General features: G+C 33.2%; 1 protein-coding gene and 1 long non-coding RNA gene across 12 annotated transcripts in view; both read left to right on the forward strand.

Moving 5' to 3' along the window:
* The window catches only part of Rbp6 (RNA-binding protein 6), a 1109038-nt gene that overhangs the window by 532580 nt on the left and 554292 nt on the right, over window positions 1-22166 (forward strand). For 2 of the 11 annotated variants that reach the window (XM_074128249.1, XM_074128245.1), the window contains one exon: window positions 20524-20568. The exons of the other annotated variants lie outside the window; for them this stretch is intronic. In XM_074128249.1, coding sequence (XP_073984350.1) covers window positions 20524-20568 — 45 coding nt within the window. The remainder of the gene's footprint in view (window positions 1-20523; window positions 20569-22166) is intronic. 11 annotated transcript variants of the gene reach the window in all.
* On the forward strand, window positions 6926-12549 carry LOC141454230 (uncharacterized). Its single transcript, XR_012458585.1, has 3 exons — window positions 6926-7466; window positions 7563-8444; window positions 8661-12549. It is a non-coding gene; the product is annotated as an uncharacterized lncRNA (long non-coding RNA).

Consider the following 22166-nt stretch of genomic DNA (forward strand, 5'->3'; position numbering starts at 1 on the left):
CTAAACTATTGTTTTAATAAAGAAAAGAGACATTAAAAATCTTAATGGCGGATCGAACAAGTGTCTAGTGGGCGTGTATGCTGGCCAATAGAACCGTAGGTAGGTGGGAGTAAACCACACTCAATGACACGCCCACATACCTTTTCTGCGTTCCACCATTAAGACTTTTTAGGCGTTTTTTTCTCAACAAAAATGTTCTCTAGAATTTTTTCACTATTTTTTCCTCCATAGGTATTTAATAAAGAATGAAATTATGCAAAAACAAAATTAAATTATTTCGAATATTTATATTACGGTTCAACATCAACTACGGTTTATGAACTACTGCAGAATATGTTTTATTTTAATTACCAAGTGCCTAATTTTGATTAGATTGAAGAATTTTGTCAGAATAAAACAGTTACATTAATTTTTTTTTATGGAAATTTTTATTGCATAAGTTGATTCTTTATGAAATACCTACGGGGGGAAAAATAGTAAAAAAAATCTGTACTCTTGTTTTAATAAAGTAAATAGACATTAAAAATCTTAATGGCGGATCGAACAAGTGTCTAGTGGGCGTGTATACTGGCCAATAGAACCGTACGTAGGTGGGAGTAAACCACACTCAATAACACGCCCACATACCTTTTCTACGTTCCACCATTAAGACTTTTTAGGCGTTCTTTTCTCATCAAAAATGTACTCTAGAATTTTTTCACTATTTTTTCCTCCATTGGTATTTAATAAAGAATGAAATTATGTAAAAACAATAATAAACTATTTTGAAGATTTATATTACGGTTCAACATCAACTACGGTTTATGAACTACTGCAGAATAAAAAAGTAAAAAGTAATGTAGTCGCCTATTTTTTCAGGCGGGGCTTAACGTCCAACTACCATTTACTAGGTGTCGTGGACGGAGGCGAATAGCAAACGTACTTTACTATTTCTCATTTAACCATTAAATAAAATCCAAGGCCAAGACCAGTACCACAATGCATATTAGCTTTGCAGGTCTCGCCTCTTAACCCGCTCGGCTACCGTGCAAATACAATAATAAACTATTTCGAAGATTTATATTACGGTTCAACATCAACTACGGTTTATGAACTAGGGTGAAGGGACCAGTAATTGACCGGGCACCAGTAATTGACATACCAGAAATAAACTGGTATTATAAGGGATATGAGCCGTTTTTAGTGGTGATTCTTTCAATTTCGTTATTGAGAAGCCTTTGGGCAGCAGTTCCAGAAAAATATTAATTATTGGAAGGTTCCTTGGTATCAGTGGAAGGTTATTTGTGTTAAAAGTTCAAAATCAAGGAAAAAACAAGCCGTTGCTAAGGAGGATTGATAAGAAAATAATTTTCCTTTTTTCTTACTTTTCGCTTATTTGTTCATATATTCGTGTGGTTATCAATGTTCTGTTATAATTAGTATTACTTGTAGATTTCATTTATGTAGTTTTTTTTTTAATTATAAGAAGCATTGAGGATTAAAATGGGGCTGTCAATCACTGGTCCTTGAAACGGCAATCTGCCCAGTAATTGACATGTATGTCAATTACTAGTCCTACAGCTTTTTTGTTTGAGACCAGTGATTGACTTCCTGGGAAAATGATAAGATAGGTTGATAAATTTTATTATAATTAAAAATTCAATACATTGTAAAATAAAATCATTGATAAAAATCGGCAACATAAAATAAATAGTAAAACTTCCAACAAAATATGTTTAAATTAATGAATTAGCAAATGTACGCCTTATTTCAAGAGGGCATACAGAATGATTATTCTGTAGAGAACAACAATGTATGGACAACAAACTGAAATAATCGTGATCGCCGAACAGCTTCACGAGACCTACGTGATTGATAAAAACGACGCCCACTTATCGGAGTTGGAAAATCTCTCATTCTCCCTCAGTTTTGGGTCCTAGCCACATGACAAAGAAGAAAGGGAGGAAATGGCTAAACCATAGAATTCCATCAAAGAAAACGGCCAGAGGAAAAATGAAGCTCCCTCAAGAGAAGTACCAGGTGCGAAATCAAACATACGTGGAGAGTTGGTGACTTTGTGATGTTACACATTAATAACATAAAAATGTTTGTAAGATCTATTGTATTTACCAATTAACAGACATGTTGACCGAAGACGAATATATAGCATCCCAAAGGCTAAATAGGCTAAACTGTATTAAAAAAAAATGAAATCGGTATGAAAACCATTTTTAATTCCCAAAGACGTGAAGGTTGGATCGCCCTGTACTACTTTATGGAGAACGTTACCAATTTAATAAAACCGTTGATGTGTGAGGTTTTCAAATGGCTTGTGATTTCAAGTGGCTAATTATCAATTACATAAGATATATTATGATGTTCATTTCCTATGGATTCCGAAAGAATATTTTGTTTTTTCATTCATTTTTTCTTTTATGGTGTGCCTATTTTAATAACACATATTTTTGTCAATTGGTTACCTAGTTATGTGAATATCAGTGGTTTATTTGTAGGTATGTGTATATTAATACCTATCCTTTCCAAGTTAAAGAGTCAATAACAGATATATATTTTTTAATCTAGTTGTTTCTTCATTGACGTTTCATTTATTTATTACTGTTAAGTGCGAATGCTTACAACCTGTGGCGGGACGCGATGAACGTGCACACAATGTATATATACATGTGCCCAAGAGGTAACTCAGTAATAATAAACAATAAAATACTGAATAGATGCAGAAAGTAAGAATGAATTACATTCAGATAGTTTGGTTTCGAAGCAAATGACACTGGCAGCACAGATTGTGGAAAATATTAGCGAAGCGCTCCAAAAGAAGGGAAGCTAGGAGAAATTTGGTTCACTAGAAAGCACCAACAACTCGAACCCAAAGACGCGTAGATGCCATCGGTAGCAGCGTTATAGGCGGAATGAATGAAACAAGGATGTGACCACATAGTCTAATCGGAAGTAGAGAGGGTAGTTTGGTAAAGTGAGAACCAAAAAAGTTCCCAAAAAAGGGTTTAAGTAACAAAATATTTAGCGGAAACTTGAAAGGATAAGAGAGCGGAAGAGTTGAGAGAAAGAGATAAAAGCGAGCCGACAGACATTGTGTACGATCTAACAAGCATTTTAGCTAATATCTCCTTGGTACTATTGAAAGTAAGGACTGTTCTTCAAATTACCTGTCTTGGTTTAAACTTAATTAAAATTGTCCGGTAGGACAGTTGTGTAAGGGTTGATCGTCAAAAACTGCATAAAAAAGGGCAATGTTGAAAAAATATTAGATTATTTAGGTTTGCCTATTTAAAAACTGATTGTAATTAATAATGAATAAGACTAATTTTTGTTATAAATCCAATTGAAAAAGTGATTTAGGTGATTTATTTAGATTTAAAAGTGATTTTGAATGCATACCTTATGTCGTTTCATGAATATATTTGTATGTCAATTACTGGTCCCACCCCATGTCAAACACTGGTTCCACCGAAAATTCGGTATGTCAATTACTGGGTCACTGACATACTTACAAATAAAATCATTTTTGGTTGACATAAAGATCGAATTTGCTGCTTTTAAAATATTAATAAAATAAAATACATCCCACTGGAGCGGTACAATTTTACAACCTTCACCTGGAGCCAAAATAACGGAAGTTATTCTATCTTAAACTCGAATTTTTTCTTAAGCAGTCAATTACTGGTCCCTTCACCCTACTGCAGAATATGTTTTATTTTAATTATCATGTACCTAATTTTGATTCAATTGAAGAATTTTGTTGGAATAAAACAGTTAAATTAAATATTACATTAATTTTTATAGTGATAATTTTTATTGCATACGTATATTGATTCTTTATGAAATACCTACGAGGGAAAAAATAGTAAAAAAATTCTAAACTATTGTTTTTATAGAAATATTTAGCATTAAAAATTCTAATGGACCTTCTAAAAATCCGAATCCCTTTCCGGAGGGATGTTCAAGGACCAGTGATTGAGAACATCTTTTTAATCCTCAATGCTTCTTACCTGCTTACACAAATAACCTTCCACTGATACCAAGGAACCTTACAATAATTAGTATCTTGCTGGAACTGCTGCCACATGGCTTCTCAGTAATTAAATTGAAGAGATCACCACTACAAACGGCTCCCTTATAATTCCCTTTTTATTGCTGGAATGTCAATCACTGGTGCCTTCACCGGTTTTCCGATTACCGGTCCCTTCACCCTAAATTATTGTTCTATAATCAGAGCTACAATATAGTTATTTATTCACTTCACAGAAAGAGGATACAAAATCTCAGGCGAATTCATTCAGACAATATTCTCATAACTAATTAGAAGATGTTTAGTTAATTAGATTTTCTTAGAATTACAAATTTGTGCTTAAAAGCTACGTTGCTATCAGTACGAGATCATGTTGCTATCAGTACGTAAAGTAAATGTTCTGTACAATAACTGTTAAGACGGTTGTTGGTGTAATGATTTTGTAAATGAGAGATCCTTAGTTCGAATCACTTGCATGGTTACTTTTTATTTGTTAGAAAAGACAAATAATAATTGTAAAGTACGTGCTTTCCGTCCTGTGTACGACTACCTAATTTGATAGTTTAAGCCCCCTCCACGTGAAAACAACAAAAGTAGCCGATTACTTTACTCTATAAAGGAAACTATTGAAGAAATCGTAAAGGCTATAATGTCTGGATAAAGTCCATTTTCTCTAGACAACAAAACTGACTTTCACTACACCACGTTCAGGACAAAGTAAACGCAGGCAAACTGGACTAGTAAGACTATTATTTCCTCTTCTCTCACGTGACTCCAAAATGACTGTGGACCAACAAACTCCTCCTCAAAGTAGAGCCCGATGATGCTCTATGCCAGGCTTTGCCAGTAGCCTGGACTTGTAGTAGTTAACATCAAGAAACTCCAGGATAACGCAAAACAAATTTCTAAGATTCGCAACAGACTCTCTCCAGGACGCACTAGAATTGATTCACTCCACGGAGACTGCGTCCATTGTCCCCGTACACTTCTATGATCCAAAATCGTCTGCTCAAACTCCTTACCATTCTAGACTGCTACTCTAATCCTCTCTGTCCCGACATAGCCTTCTACAGATCCTTCTATTCCCCTACAGGACACAAAAGAATAAAACAGATACTCCTCTAACTCTCTACACTAGCTGCAGGTTTTTTCCTCTCTTTTTTTCCCTACATTCCAATCCTCCTCACCTAACTTTTCTCTTTCTTCACTGGATAAGAAGGTTGAACTATATAATACATTTACACTTCTGTATTTATTTTATGTATATATTTATTGTAATAAATATTTATTCAATTCTATTCCATGTTCTCTGCAAGTGATCGTTGCCAATGTGATTTAAGTCTATCATTGGTGAAATCACAGTTTTTTTTACTTCCTCTTCCTCTTTCTCTACTACTACTAACATATAACTGATGTAGTTATTAGCGTCTTATTGATGTTGAGACATATTTTCCAGCAATTTTCTTTGTACTCTCGTCTCCTGTTTCTGCAGGGAGGATTGTACTGGCTTTCTAGCGGGCTTACAACAAGCTGGAGTGAAGTGATTGGATACCTAAAATAAAGGTTCTTGCTTCCCTTCACTGCGTTTGCTCTCCTTGAATGCTTACAGGATCTTATAGTACCAGCAAGATGATGCAGGTTCTGATGTAAAAAGTAAACAGCTCTAGAATTCAATACACAAGGAAATTTACATGTTTAAGGCACATCATTCCTTAAATTGGCTCCTGAGCATCAAATGTAAGTTAGAAGTATGTAGTCCTCAAGATATTGTTGATTGATTGATTACTTTAAAACAAGTTTTGATTTAATTGGAAAACTAGACTCGCCAGTAATAGTTTTATAAATCAATTAATGAAATAGGAAGTGAAGTTGTTTCTAGAGCAGCTTGAACTGAAATGAAAATAAAGGGGTGAGAAAGGAAACAGAAAAAGAAAAGTATGGTAAGAAAATTGGTTTCCATGTGGTTGTAGTTAGAAGTACCTTGTTAGGGGTTCTTGGTGCTGCCGCCTTGTCTTTAGTGCGGGTATTCGCTGGCGTTGATTGGAGTATCGTAGTTGAGCTTTCCAAAGAAGTGGGGTAAAGGTCCTGCACTTTTCCACCCTTTATACTTATCTTCCTCCGTGTGTTCCACTTAGGTTACCTTCAATGGCTAGCCTTGAAAGAGGAAAACCTTGTCCCTATACATACACACACACACACACACACCTTATAACCTCTCAATTCTCTTGGTCACCCCGCAACTTGCTGCTGGCTTACCAACCAGTTCACAAACACCTTAGAAACCTTTCCTGACTATCAACTCAATAAAACCTTTACAGAATTGAAAATCTCCCATGCTCTGTCTCACTCACTTCCTCATTCTCCGCTCCCATATCCCTGAGGCTTTAGGAAATTCGAGGTTAGTTTTGTGACAATCAGCTTTTTTCCTCCCACATACTGTTAAATTCTGCGTGGATTTTTATTGTATTAATATTATATTTAGGAATTTCCATAAAGATTTTAATTTTAAAAAAAGAAAATACTGGTCAGTTTTTCCAAACTCGGCTTTTCTTTTTTATATCTATTTGCAACTGTACTGTTAATGATTTTTGGTGAATATCGAGGTGCGGTCTTAAATAAAAACAACTTTTTTTGCTTTATACCAACGTTTCGGATAATTTTTACTACCTTCTTCAGGGTATTATAAAAAAAGTTTGTGAAGTTTAATGTAGAGCTACGAGTATATCATCGTAACTGTTATGATGTTCAACAGTTCAACAGTTATGATTATATACTCGTAGCTCTACATTAAACTTCACAAACTTTTTTTATAATACCCTGAAGAAGGTAGTAAAAATTATCCGAAACGTTGGTATAAAGCAAAAAAAGTTGTTTTTATTTAAGACCGCACCTCGATATTCACCAAAAATCATCTATCAACAACGGGTCGAAAAAACCAAAACCATCATTGTACCATCAATAATTGGTTAGATAAAAAAAGGTCGAATCCAACAGTTGGACCATCATAGACTTCTTTCCCTAAAAGCATCTCCACAGCTCACTCTGTCTGTAACGAGAAAATACTGTTTGCAGACTGGCATAGGGCATTAAAAAAAAGCTTTCAAAATGTTGATACGCCAAAGATTAGCGCCCAGAGCACTGCCGGCCACCAGACAGTGTTCTCTCGTTACAAACAAGTATCAGTGAGGCTACGTTATTGTAGCAAACGCCTATTTTTTCATTTTTTCTTAGAATACAAGTGTGGATTTAGTTTTTTGTTTCCAGATTTTTGAGGAACTTTTATGTTCTTGGAAGGTGGAAGCGGTAGGATAAATAGAAATGATAATCCACTCAGGGAAAATGGAAAAACAGCTACAGAGCTTATCATCTATACACTCAAAACTCATAAAAACTTCACATAAAGAACAAGTTTGGTCCATGAGGAGTATGTTAACAGTTTTAGGTGAGGGGCGATAATTTTAAATCTTAATTTCTTGAGTATTTAAAGTTTTGGTGTGTAGAGTATTCTATAGCTATTGTAATAATTGTTTCCTTTTAGATACTGAGTGGATGGTTGAGGGTTATAAGATGTCTAAGAGGAGTCCTCCCCGTAGACATGCTGTGGCACTTGATGATGGCCCAGTCTTCGTCGTTAGAAACTTGTTACCCAAACTCTTTTAGTTAGGATCAGCATCAGGCTTCTGCAAGTTCGGTAGCCTGGGAGTGAAGATGTAGTCTTAGGATCAGCATAAATTGGCTGAATCAATAAGTTGATTGTTATCAAAGAATAGGGATAAAAAGGAATGTCCTAGTTTATACCAGCATTTCTAAATTTATTAATTTATTGAAGTGATTGTATAATACATTAACTCTTAGTTTAAATCCTTAACTTGCTCCATGAAATCACTTGTAAGAGGTGAGACATTATGATTGGTTAAAAATTGAACATTTCAAAACTACTATTCCTGAAACGTTGAATTAAACTGAATTATATTAAATGTACAAAGTATTGTTTTAGTATTATCTTAACAGTACTTAAAAATAAATCTTGATTTACATTTCAAGCAACAAAATAAGTAAATTTAAAAATTCTTAATAATATCTTGCAAATAAAGACATTCTTTCTGCACAATCTGTGACGAAAGATGCTGAATTCGATTAAAAAACTATAGTTACAAGCATTTGTACGAAATCTAAAATAAAGAAAACCTAAATTACAACTTAGAGAAGATTATTTATTAATTAAAAAAAAAAAAAGATAAAAATAATTTACTTAGGATTAAATTGTAATAATGGGGATTAAATAAAAAGTAAAAAACTATAAAATTGCGTTAAATTGTTTAATTTGCAAAAATTCTTATCAAAAAGTAAGGAAAAATGCAATTTTTGTATCAAAGTAACATAAATGTGTAGGAGGTTGATAGAGAAACAACGTAAGAAGGTAGCAGTTAAGTGGGGGTAAACAGCTGGCTGTATACATTAGTGTTAGTTATATTACAAGTATAATATTGTTGGTAGAATAAACAATTAGAACCAATAAAATTGCACGAATTTGAGTACTTGGCAAAAATTCCCATTAAAAAGAATGGAAAAATACAGTTTCTATAAAAAAACAAGGTAAATATGTTGGTTGTGGGCGGAGAAACCACTTAGAAAGGTAGCAGTTAAGTGGGGGTAAACAGCTGGCTGTGCGAATTCACCATTGGTTAGCGTCTCCATTTTGCTAGCTATAGATTTAGCCAATGCACGTACTTGTGTAGTGAGGAGCCCTGTGATTGGCTGACCTATCTCTTGTAATTCACCACACCCCTTTGCCCTGATTCTAGACTGAGCTCCTAGTGTATCATGTTACCCGGATACAAAATGCAAAATTTGCCAAACTTTACAAAGTTGTTTTTCAACTTTTTTCAATATTTTCAGTATTCTGTGGGTTTTTTAATACTTATTTACGCATATTAAATAGGTTTTGACATTCCATTATTTAACTAACAAATTAATTAACAAATATCAAGAATTATTATCTAGTAAAACAAGTTTCTTTATTTATTTATTATTTTTATTGTATGTTTCATTATTGTGTTAACAAATATTTAACTTATTTTAACTAAATAAAGAATTAAAATACCATTTAAACTGTTTTTGTTCGTTAAAACATTGTCCCTTCGTTTATCCCACTCATAAGGCTTGCATTCCTCATATCCAGATCCTAATCAAGATAAGAGTAATTTAGTTTTATAGTTAATACAAATTGAAAGTTTATAATCATATTCCGATTAGTTTGTTTGCTATTTAGTAAACTTTCTCATTGGAAGAACGAATCAAAAACATTGAATTAACTAAAAAAATATATTTTGCAAGTTTATTGGAACAAACAAGTATACATTAGTGTTAGTTATATTACAAGTATAATATTTTTGGTAGATTAGAACAATTAGAACCAATAAAATTGCACGAATTTGAGTTCTTGGCAAAAATTCCCATTAAAAAGAATGGAAAAATACAGTTTCTATAAAAAAAACAAGGTAAATATGTTGGTTGTGGGCGGAGAAACCACTTAGAAAGGTAGCAGTTAAGTGGGGGTAAACAGCTGGCTGTGCGAATTCACCATTGGTTAGCGTCTCCATTTTGCTAGCTATAGATTTAGCCAATGCACGTACTTGTGTAGTGAGGAGCCCTGTGATTGGCTGACCTATCTCTTGTAATTCACCACACCCCTTTGCCCTGATTCTAGACTGAGCTCCTAGTGTATCATGTTACCCGGATACAAAATGCAAAATTTGCCAAACTTTACAAAGTTGTTTTTCAACTTTTTTCAATATTTTCAGTATTCTGTGGGTTTTTTTAATACTTATTTATGTATATTGAATAGGTTTTGACATTCCATTATTTAACTAACCAATTAATTAACAAATATCAAGAATTATTATCTAGTAAAACAAGTTTCTTTATTAATTTATAATTTTTATTGTGTATTTCTTTATTGTGTTAATAAATATTTACCTTATTTTAACTAAATAAAAAATTAAAATACCATTTAAACTGTTTTTGTTCGTTAAAACGTCCCTTCGTTTATCCCACTCATAAGGCTTGCATTCCTCATATCCAGATCCTAATCAAGATAAGAGTAATTTAGTTTTATAGTTAATACAAATTGAAAGTTTATAATCATATTCCGATTAGTTTGTTTGCTATTTAGTAAACTTTCTCATTGGAAGAACGAATCAAAAACATTGAATTAACTAAAAAAAATATATTTTGCAAGTTTATTGGAACAAACAAGTATATATTAGTGTTAGTTATATTACAAGTATAATATTGTTGGTAGAATAAACAATTAGAACCAATAAAATTGCACGAATTTGAGTTCTTGGCAAAAATTCCCATTAAAAAGAATGGAAAAATACAGTTTCTATAAAAAAAAAACAAGGTAAATATGTTGGTTGTGGGCGGAGAAACCACTTAGAAAGGTAGCAGTTAAGTGGGGGTAAACAGCTGGCTGTGCGAATTCACCATTGGTTAGCGTCTCCATTTTGCTAGTTATAGATTTAGCCAATGCACGTACTTGTGTAGTGAGGAGCCCTGTGATTGGCTGACCTATCTCTTGTAATTCACCACACCCCTTTGCCCTGATTCTAGACTGAGCTCCTAGTGTATCATGTTACCCGGATACAAAATGCAAAATTTGCCAAACTTTACAAAGTTTTTTTTCAACTTTTTTCAATATTTTCAGTATTCTGTGGGTTTTTTAATACTTATTTATGTATATTGTATAGGTTTTGACATTCCATTATTTAACTAACCAATTAATTAACAAATATCAAGAATTATTATCTAGTAAAACAAGTTTCTTTATTAATTTATAATTTTTATTGTGTATTTCTTTATTGTGTTAATAAATATTTACCTTATTTTATCTAAATAAAAAATTAAAATACCATTTAAACTGTTTTTGTTCGTTAAAACATTGTCCCTTCGTTTATCCCACTCATTAGGCTTGCATTCCTCATATCCAGATCCTAATCAAGATAAGAGTAATTTAGATTTATAGTTAATACAAATTGAAAGTTTATAATCATATTCCGATTAGTTTGTTTGCTATTTAGTAAACTTTCTCATTGGAAGAACGAATCAAAAACATTGAATTAACTAAAAAAATATATTTTGCAAGTTTATTGGAACAAACAAATATACATTAGTGTTAGTTATATTACAAGTATAATATTGTTGGCAGAATAAACAATTAGAACCTATAAAATTGCTCGAATTTGAGTTCTTGGCAAAAATTCCCATTAAAAAGAATGGAAAAATACAGTTTCTATAAAAAAAAACAAGGTAAATATGTTGGTTGTGGGCGGAGAAACCACTTAGAAAGGTAGCAGTTAAGTGGGGGTAAACAGCTGGCTGTGCGAATTCACCATTGGTTAGCGTCTCCATTTTGCTAGTTATAGATTTAGCCAATGCACGTACTTGTGTAGTGAGGAGCCCTGTGATTGGCTGACCTATCTCTTGTAATTCACCACACCCCTTTGCCCTGATTCTAGACTGAGCTCCTAGTGTATCATGTTACCCGGATACAAAATGCAAAATTTGCCAAACTTTACAAAGTTGTCTTTCAACTTTTTTCAATATTTTCAGTATTCTGTGGGTTTTTTTAATACTTATTTATGTATATTGAATAGGTTTTGACATTCCATTATTTAACTAACCAATTAATTAACAAATATCGAGAATTATTATCTAGTAAAACAAGTTTCTTTATTAATTTATAATTTTTATTTTGTATTTCTTTATTGTGTTAATAAATATTTACCTTATTTTAACTAAATAAAAAATTAAAATACCATTTAAACTGTTTTTGTTGGTTAAAACATTGTCCCTTCGTTTATCCCACTCATAAGGCTTGCATTCCTCATATCCAGATCCTAATCAAGATAAGAGTAATTTAGTTTTATAGTTAATACAAATTGAAAGTTTATAATCATATTCCGATTAGTTTGTTTGCTATTTAGTAAACTTTCTCATTGGAAGAACGAATCAAAAACATTGAATTAACTAAAAAAAATATATTTTGCAAGTTTATTGGAACAAACAAGTATACATTAGTGTTAGTTATATTACAAGTATAATATTGTTGGCAGAATAAACAATTAGAACCTATAAAATTGCTCGAATTTGAGTTCTTGGCAAAAATTCCCATTAAAAAGAATGGAAAAATACAGTTTCTATAAAAAAAAACAAGGTAAATATGTTGGTTGTGGGCGGAGAAACCACTTAGAAAGGTAGCAGTTTAGTGGGGGTAAACAGCTGGCTGTGCGAATTCACCATTGGTTAGCGTCTCCATTTTGCTAGCTATAGATTTAGCCAATGCACGTACTTGTGTAGTGAGGAGCCCTGTGATTGGCTGACCTATCTCTTGTAATTCACCACACCCCTTTGCCCTGATTCTAGACTGAGCTCCTAGTGTATCATGTTACCCGGATACAAAATGCAAAATTTGCCAAACTTTACAAAGTTTTTTTTCAACTTTTTTCAATATTTTCAGTATTCTGTGGGTTTTTTAATACTTATTTACGCATATTAAATAGGTTTTGACATTCCTGTATTTAACTAACAAATTAATTAACAAATATCAAGAATTATTATCTAGTAAAACAAGTTTCTTTATTTATTTATTATTTTTATTGTATGTTTCATTATTGTGTTAACAAATATTTAACTTATTTTAACTAAATAAAGAATTAAAATACCATTTAAACTGTTTTTGTTCGTTAAAACATTGTCCCTTCGTTTATCCCACTCATAAGGCTTGCATTCCTCTTATTTTAGTTCTCCAGATGATAATCAAGATAAAAGTAATGTAGTTTTATTGTGAATCAATTAAAAACAATATGGTATATGTTTTTTACCTTCAGAAAGATATTAGCGATTGAGTTTACGACTTAATCGCTTATCATAATTTGAGACAAATGATGTCATCAATAAGTGCATTAAGAAAATTTTGTATGGGATGAAATAATAACTTAAATCATGATAGAATTGTGAAAATTTTAATATACATTTATTTGAAAAGTATGCAAGATGTTCTTACAATAATGCAACAGTATAACAATTACATCAGTAAGATTAATAACAGTAAATAATTGTTGTTTAAGTTCATTAATTTACAATTCATAAATTTGTATTTCATTTTACATAGATTGGATAAAAAATACAGGTTTGATTTTTTAATTATTTAATCAATACATTTTGTTAATGATTTCCTATAAAGACATATAATACATTATTTTGGAAATATAATTATTGGGAATGCAACATTTAAACAAATCTTAAATAAATAAATAAGTCATTTATTGAGATACACAAAAATTAAAGTTTTTAACAAATATTACAGCTTATTAATGAGCTCAGATCAACCTGAGGCCTCTTCTTGATGGATACAGCTCTTATAAACTAAACATATTAACATATTAATATTACATTAACTAACAACAATGTAACACTTAATATAAAACTTCACATATTGATATTACACTCAGCATTTTATATAATATACACTGTATACTTTTTTTATAATATATAACTTTTTTTACAGTGTTTTATTTCTTAAAAAAAAATCTACATAGTTTTTTAATGATTTATGGTTATATTTATTACAAAAATGATATCATACAGTTATAAAAAAGGCTTTTTTATATCAGTTTTTTTCTTATTATCAGGATGAACATTTTGAGCTCTAATATGTCTTAAATACAATCCTGTTACATTGAAATTGAAAAAGTTAATTTACAGTTTAAAATGGAATACAAATACAAATTATACAAAAGGAGGTTTCAGGCTGCAGTGCCTATCCATAACTTTAATATTTACATTGGTAAATCTGTCTAAACTTACATACTAAGGCAAAAAAAACAAAAAACATTTAAAACCCTTACTACATTCAATTAATCAAAGCAAGATGTGCTTTAGCCTTTTGTGCTTGTATTTTTTTTTATAACAACGAGAACTTATAGTCAACAAGTTATAGACTATACAATACAAATCTAGAAGAAGACTAGAAGTTATAGTCTACAATACTCTTTACATGGAGGGTAGGGACTATGTGTACAGGAAGTTACAAAATTTCTGTAGGGCTATAGATAAATGTAGACACGCTGGCAACATCAAGTGCTACAAGCATGTAGTCTATGGGTGACCACCCGGGGGATATGACCCGAACTAGTCTTAAGCATTTATTTTGGACTCTTTCTAAACTTCCCGCAGTTGGTGCTACTTTGTATTGGACCACACAGGGGGCTGCATATAAGAGGACATCCTATTTTACCAGCAAATTTTTTGCTCATGAAGCCAATTAGGTAAGTTACGAGATCGTTCTGCCAGGACCATTACAGTTTCCATTGACCACAGGCTATATGAAATGGAACTACTGGCCAATTTTTTTTTCCCCATCATAAAGCTTCTAAGGTGTTGGATTTGACTCCCCCGCTTGACTTATACCAAGTTCTCGCTTCTGAGTTCGAACGATGTAGTTGAAACTGCATCACACACTGCTTAATTAATGCCAACAATCGCCTAAGAGGTCGTCCATGTCAGCGAATATCCCATATCAGCAAATATCCCAGAATAGTAATCCAAAAGAAAACTAGTATCATGTCACCACTTCAGTCGAGAAACATGAAGAGAACAGACATTGGTCGTAGCGAGAGATGGTACTTGAACAATAGGAGAAGATACTAAACATCTTTCTGCTTAATGCCGTTGTATAAACCGCTGCAAGTCATAGTTCCATGAGCTCTCATTCTCCAGTCCTTAAGTTCTCTGTCATATCCACTGAGTATCCAGCTTATCCAAAGTAAGATAGATTCTTCTTTGAAACTTGCAACTTTTTCTGCAAAAAAAAAAACATAGTAGAAGTACTTTTTTGTTTTTTAATAAACAAATTATAGAAATATATATATATGCCAAGAAGTTACTAAAGAAAAATAGTGGAAAATAAAAAAAAGATATAAAAGGACGATAATCCTCAACTTTGAGGGGATGGAAAAGATGGGAGAAGGGAAAAGAAAAACATTTAGGTTAGACAGTATAAACAGATAAATAATTGAAGACGTTCGGGACCGAAGGTAAGGTTTTCCAAGTCTTTCTAAGTTGCCACTTTTCTCGACTAATTAAAAATGTTAAATTAAAAAAAGAAGTGAATAAGAGGGGCGGAAGAAGCAAGCGAGAAAAAGGAAGTGACGCTGGGCAGGAAGTTAAAGAAAAAGAATTTCTATGAAACTCTTGTTTTCAACTTCTGGGTAAATTTACTACCTATTTGGTATAAATGTTCGTCCTTCTTCACAAACACTTACTAAGGATATAGTTTTATTTTTTCCTCTCTACAAATATTTTAAAAAAAATTAAGAAAATACCTCAACTTACTTTAATTAAACTCCTGAGATGGTGAGTTAAGTTCGTTAGAAAGTTTAAGAAACTTTTTCCTCAAACTAAACTAAAAGGAAAACGAAAAGAAAAGAAGTGTTTGTTAAATCGTTCTTATTTAGGGGGAAAATAACTTGGAAAAACACCTTAATTGAATGAAATGGTAACCAAATGGCAGCTGGAGTTTTCTAGCTCTAAGTGTGTTTCTGTGGATGTACTTAAGAAATTGATCTCTGCACCTCTCTACTAACTGGAGATCATAGTTAGTAGAGAGGTGCCACAATAGCTGAGCGGTTATAGGCTAGACCCACAAAGCTAAGATGTATTGCGGTACTAGGCTATATTCCCCAGTCTATACCTTTAATGGTTAATATGAGAAATTTGCAGTAAAGTATGTTTGCTAGTCGCCACGATAGACGAGCGGTTAGAGGCTAGACCCGCAAAGCTAAGATGTGTTGCGGTACTAGGCTATATACCCCGGTCTATACCTTTAATGGTTAATATGAGAAATTTGCAGTAAAGTATGTTTGCTAGTCGCCACGGTAGCCGAGCGGTTAGAGGCTAGACCCGCAAAGCTAAGATGTATTGCGGTACTAGGCTATATTCCCCAGTCTATACCTTTAATGGTTAATATGAGAAATTTGCAGTAAAGTATGTTTGCTAGTCGCCACGGTAGCCGAGCGGTTAGAGGCTAGACCCGCAAAGCTAAGATGTGTTGCGGTACTAGGCTATATACCCCGGTCTATACCTTTAATGGTTTATATTTTACTCCGTCCACGAGACCTAATTAATTAGTAGTTGGACGTAAAGCTCGCCTGATAAAAAATTAGCGCTACTTTACTTCATTTCCATATTTTCAAATCTGGGATGAAAAACCTCGAAAGATGGTTGGTCATCTGGGATGATGACGAAAAATAGGAGTGAGCTGGATTACTTACTTACTTACTCAAGGGCTATTACGGTCCATGAAGGACCCGAGCCTCAGCCACTACAGCTCTCCACCTATCTCTTGCCGACGTTCTCCATCTCTGCAAACCAAGGGCTTCCAAATCGTCCTGTCTTTGGCCTACCTCTCGGCCATTTTTCCACCAGGGTGTCCGTATATCGCTTTCCTGGGACCTCTCGTCTCCTCCATTCGTTGCAAATGTCCCAGCCATGGTAGTCTACCAGACTTTATAGTGGCTACAAATATCAGGCTCACCGAATAGTTCAACGACTTCTCGATTCGTCCTGATTTTATCAGCCATCCTACGTCCTTAAACGTCCAAAAATCCTTTTTAATACTTTTCGTTCCTACCTGCACAACCTTTGTTCGTCCGCTTTGGTTAATACCCATGCTTCCCGAACCGTAGGTAACGATTGGACGCAGTGTCGTCTGGTAGTTTCTTATTTCTATTGCTCGGGACAAGCATTTCCTTTTAAAAACTGGCTGCAGCATCCAGAGACATCACTAAAGTAGTATTGAAATGGATATATTAAGCTGCACTAATAATCCATTCCTAGTTAGTAACTTACTCCACAATCATTTACAGTTTGAAATATAGAAGCAAAGTGATAAAGAGATCATCTCCTTGCTCTCTTTTACCATTCTCCCGTAATTCTTTTTGAGTATATCTGCGATTAAACTCTGCCTAAGAAAATGATCTATCTGCCCAAAACCCTTCCCACTTCATCTACAAAATAAGCTAAATTAAAATAAAAACAAAATAACACAATTTTGAAACCCTAAATTAATAAATTTATTGCATGTTTTATATTTTTAGTTTTCAGTTTTTCATTTTTTAATAATTTAAAAGTCATATTTTAATTTTTACTAACCGTTTCAATACATAAAAAAGAATTCCCATAATTTTTGTAAAAATGCGTTTTTCACCCGAACTGAATTCATGATGGTGTGCCTAAAGTATCTCTTCAGACAAGTTTACTATAATATTTATTCTTCTTCTGCTTCTTCTCCTATAAATACCTACTTTCCACTTTCTTTACTAGGTTTTCTTTGCGTTATTTTTTCCCCCTATCCCTCTTTACATTTAAGATTAGATAAAAATATATGCTTATGCAACTTAGTTAATCATATTTTCTCTTTTATTTTTTCTTTTAATAAACTAGTAAAATATTTTTGCCTGTATTTTACATTTTGCCTGATTCTTTTTCTTTTTTGTATTTTTGCACGTTATCTTTGCACGATTTGTCCGTTCTATTTTACTTCAGCCGTACGCCACTCCGTCCTACACATTCATAAATACTCACCTATATTTATAGTAGTTTCATGTTGAATCTAAAGAAGTTTTTTTCTAATCATTGAATTACGAATACCAACAGTATTAATTAATAAAATACCAACAAGACTAAAAAAAAACTAAAAAATTAGCGAAATGAAAGTAACATAAAATAAACAAGTGATTGGGTGATCAAATATAATTAATAGAAATGTAAATTACGTGATAATTTCAAAACTGGGTTCAAAAAAAAAAAGACAAAAAATAAATATCGGGATTATAATTATTATTTTCATTAGTTCTTTCATATTATTATTGACTAACTTTTTTACTTTATCCAAACAAAACGTTTCTTATAGAAATTTCTCTTTCAAAGTCTTTTTAAAAGTATGTATTTTTTATTATATACAGGGTGATCCATTTAAAACGCACCAATCGCTAATAACTTTTTAGGAAAGCGCGGAATTCCGAAAAAAAACCCACGAAATAAACTATATGTTTTTTTGGGGGGGCGGGTCTAGTTTCCCCATTTTTCCACCCCCGATGCTGTATCTTCCATTTTTGGCGGAGTTACGGCTAAAAACCTGATTGAGGTTTCATAAGGAACACCGGTTTTTTGACAATGATTATGAAAATTACATAAAAAATAACATTTTTTTTTTTTGCAGTCAGAGTACCCTCCCAAAACGTGTATTTCTGATGGAAAATTAATATTGAAAACCGATCACGAATAAGATAAAATTGTAATTTTCATCTTAAATATCTCCGACTAATATCAGGGGAATCGAAACGGGGTCAACGTCATTTTTCACAGTTTTTTTTATGTACTTTTCATAATCGTGGTGGTCCTTATGAAACTCCAATCAGGTTTTTAGCCTTAACTAGGCCAATAAAAAATGAAGATACAGCATCGGGGGTGGAAAAATTGGGAAACTAGACCCCCCCCCCCAAAAAAAACATAGTTATTGAGAGTTTTTTCGGATTTCCGCTTTCCCTAAAAAGTTATTAGCGATTGGTGCGTTTTAAATGGATCACCCTGTATATGAATTTCTACTAATCTTAAGTTATTAAGGAGACGCGAATTAAACTTTACAGAAAATAGAAAAATTCAAATTTTTGTATTATTACAATCAAAATCAGAATATTTTCTAATATATATTGTATTTTAATATATTGTAATGTTATATGGATATTTTTTCTGGAGAATCCGTAGATACGAGGGTCGTTTGAAAAGTCCGTGCAAAAATAAAAACTACTTAATTTTTTGGGGTAAACCTTTTTTATTTTATTTTATTAGTCTCCTTTTAGGCTTATACACTTCGTCCAACGCTGCTCTAGTTTGTTGATCCCTTCCGAATAATAGGATTTGTCCAAGTCTGAAAAATAGCCATTCGTTTCTGCAATCACCTCCTCGTTTGAATAAAATCTTTTTCCCGGCAGCCATTTCTTCATATTGGGAAACAAATTGTAGTCCGAGGGAGCCAAGTCTGGAGAATATAGGGGATGTGAAACGAGTTGGAACCCTATTTCCATTAATTTTGCGACCACAACTGCTGAGGTGTGAGCTGGTGCGTTGTCGTGATGGAAAAGGACTTTTTTTGTGGGCCAATCGTGGGCGTTTTTCTTGCAGCTCGGTTTTCAAACGGTCCAATAACGATGAATAATATGCACCTGTAATAGTTTTACCCTTTTCCAGATAGTCGATGAGGATTATTCCTTGCGAATCCCAAAAGACAGTCGCCATAATCTTTCCGGCCGAAGGAACGGTCTTCGCCTTTTTTGGCGCAGATCCCCCCCTTGGTAACCAATTGTTTAGATTGTTCTTTGGTCTCAGGAGTGTAGTGATGTATCCATGTTTCATCCACAGTGACGAAACGACGCCTAAAGTCCTGCGGATTCTTCTGGAACAGCTGCAAACCGTCCTTGCAACACTTCACACGATTTCGTTTTTGGTCAAGCGTGAGCTATCCGTGGCACCGATCTTGCGGATAGCTTTGTCATGTCCAAATGTTGATGCAAAATATTATGTACCCGTTCATTCGAGATGCCCACAGCACTAACAATCTCACGCACCTTCACTCTTCTGTCATCCATCACCATATCATGGATTTTATCAATGATTTCTGGAGTAGTAACTTCAACAGGGCGTCCAGAACGTTCAGCGTCACTTGTGCTCATATGGCCACTCAGAAAATTTTGAAACCACTTATAAACTGTTCTAATCGAAGGTGCAGAGTCAACATAATGTTTATCAAGCTTCTCTTTAGTCTACTGAGGCGTTTTGCCTTTCATAAAGTAGTGTTTAATCAACACACGAAATTCTTTTTCGTCCATTTTTTGAAAATCACTCGACTTCCTCGATTCAAACGAATGCCAAACACAAAGAAATAGACCGATCTGGCTGAAACTTGGTGTGTGTTCTTCCAAGAGATGCTACTAACTAAACATAACCTCGATACGCGCCAGTGGTGCTATCTCTCTGACTTTGCACGGACTTTTCAAACGACCCTCGTATTTTACTAATATTATTTTTCCTTACTTGGAATCTATTCCATGTTGTTTATTTCTAAAGGGTCGAAAAAAGGGTTTCTCGGGTTTAATCACAAAATTTATTAATTTAAACCACTTTTGCTGGTAATGTTTTTCACCTAGAGAGGGGAGGGGGTGGTTTGTGCGCTGTTGTTATCTTTTTCTTCCTTTTTTTGCTCTCTCTCTCTCTCTATCTTCTTTTTTTAATTTTCTAAATAATGAGAGGTTATTAATTTTTCTTATTTTTTTTAAATTAAATTGATATTTTCTTTGAATGTGACACATTTTTCTGTTTTTCTTTCCTTTTTTTGTAAAAAAAACTGGTCTCTGACCGAACGGATGTATTATTTCCAGTGGTACCGGACAGGAAGTGTTCCAGCCACCTCAGCCAGTGCCGAGGTTACTAGCTCCTCTTTGATATCTCCTACTCCTCCAACACCTCTTTGGTGGCGTTAAAGAAATAAAAATTTCAATAATAAAAAATAAAATTTAAAAAAATTAATCGTATAACTTCATTTTAACAAATCAGTGAACAGTAGAAAATAAATCGATTTTCACTTTTTTTAAAAAAAACTCGATCTATTTTTGTATTTAATTATTTCTTGTTTGTATAACCATAATTCACAGAAAAATAGTTTATGTGGGCGCCGTTTTTTGATAACAGTTTGCTCCTGTCTTGCAGCCTTCTCTTTGAATAATCAATAAATCATTTATCGATTAGCGTACTAAGTGATCAGAATGATTCATATTCCGATATCGATATCTGCCGATTACTGATGAAAAAAAAAACTATCTGTAAGAGATTGTGGCACAAGTTACCTATTAATAACGCCCGCAAGGAGGTTTATTTACCTAATATATTTATAGGGAATGATCTGAGAATATGACCATATTTTGATGATATTGGCATTTGATGAGTTTGCAAATCATTTATAACAACAATGTATTTACAAGTTTCGAATTTAAATACTAGACTTAAACGTCAATAATAAGGTGATCATTATTTACAAACTGATTGGCAACTCGTTGCAGATTCTTGTAATTTAAGAAAAACTTTATATTGCGCTCTTCCAGACTTTGTGTAGTTAAGGCCACAGGGCTTGATAATATCTTTGGCTTTATCCGTAAATAGCACGCATCCCTGGCCAGAGCTAGGTTAATCTATTTTTTTTTTTTTTTTTGCGGGAAGGTAACATAAGTGAAGTCGAAAATCATTACACTAAATTGATTAATCTGATGATTGATTCAATTGATTAATCTATGATAATGGGTGAAACCTGAAATCGATCAGGGGATACAATGAACATGCATCGATACGACGAATAAAAATCAACGATTGTAACATCAAAAAGATTTCACGACTTAAAAACTGGACCCCTGGAATTGTCTTTTTATAAATTATATAGATATTTATAGAAAGAGCTAGAAATTGGGAATTGGCTAGCAATGCTAAAATCTACAGATTACTATAGAAGACTTGGCGACTTTAAACGGCATTTGATTTAGTGTGAGCTGATGCTGAGCTAGGGTTACGTTAAACCTAAATGCAGTTGCATTTAACAACAATGTTCATGTTGTTAAACTGGGTTAACTCCCAAGAATGTAAAGCACCTTGAAGAATTGGGATAATTGGCTTTCTCCTTTGGAATTGGTGAGCTCATTTAGTGTGTATTCAAGATTCAAATTTCTGTTCCTCTCGTGTGGAATGTTGTGCGTAACGCAGGAGTAGACAAAAAGATGGGACTAAATTTCTGGAATTATACCATCTCGGGAGTTCATTGAACTGAAGCGAGGACATTCAAGTAAAACTCTTTGTAAGGATTGCAGGAGACGCTGTTAATAAACTCATATTCATCTTAAAGAATCGTCCGAACTAAAGGCGATGTTGCTAGCGCTGCAAGGTGAATATCACTTAAGTTGGGGAGCAATTCTTTTGTAATAAAGACACAAAATTTGTCTACTTACGGAATTACTTCAGAAGTGTCGGCATTCCTCAT

The sequence above is a fragment of the Rhodnius prolixus genome, unplaced genomic scaffold, assembly GCF_049639745.1.
Source record: "Rhodnius prolixus isolate KJV_2025 unplaced genomic scaffold, Rpr scaffold_9, whole genome shotgun sequence".
NCBI lineage: Eukaryota > Metazoa > Arthropoda > Insecta > Hemiptera > Reduviidae > Rhodnius > Rhodnius prolixus.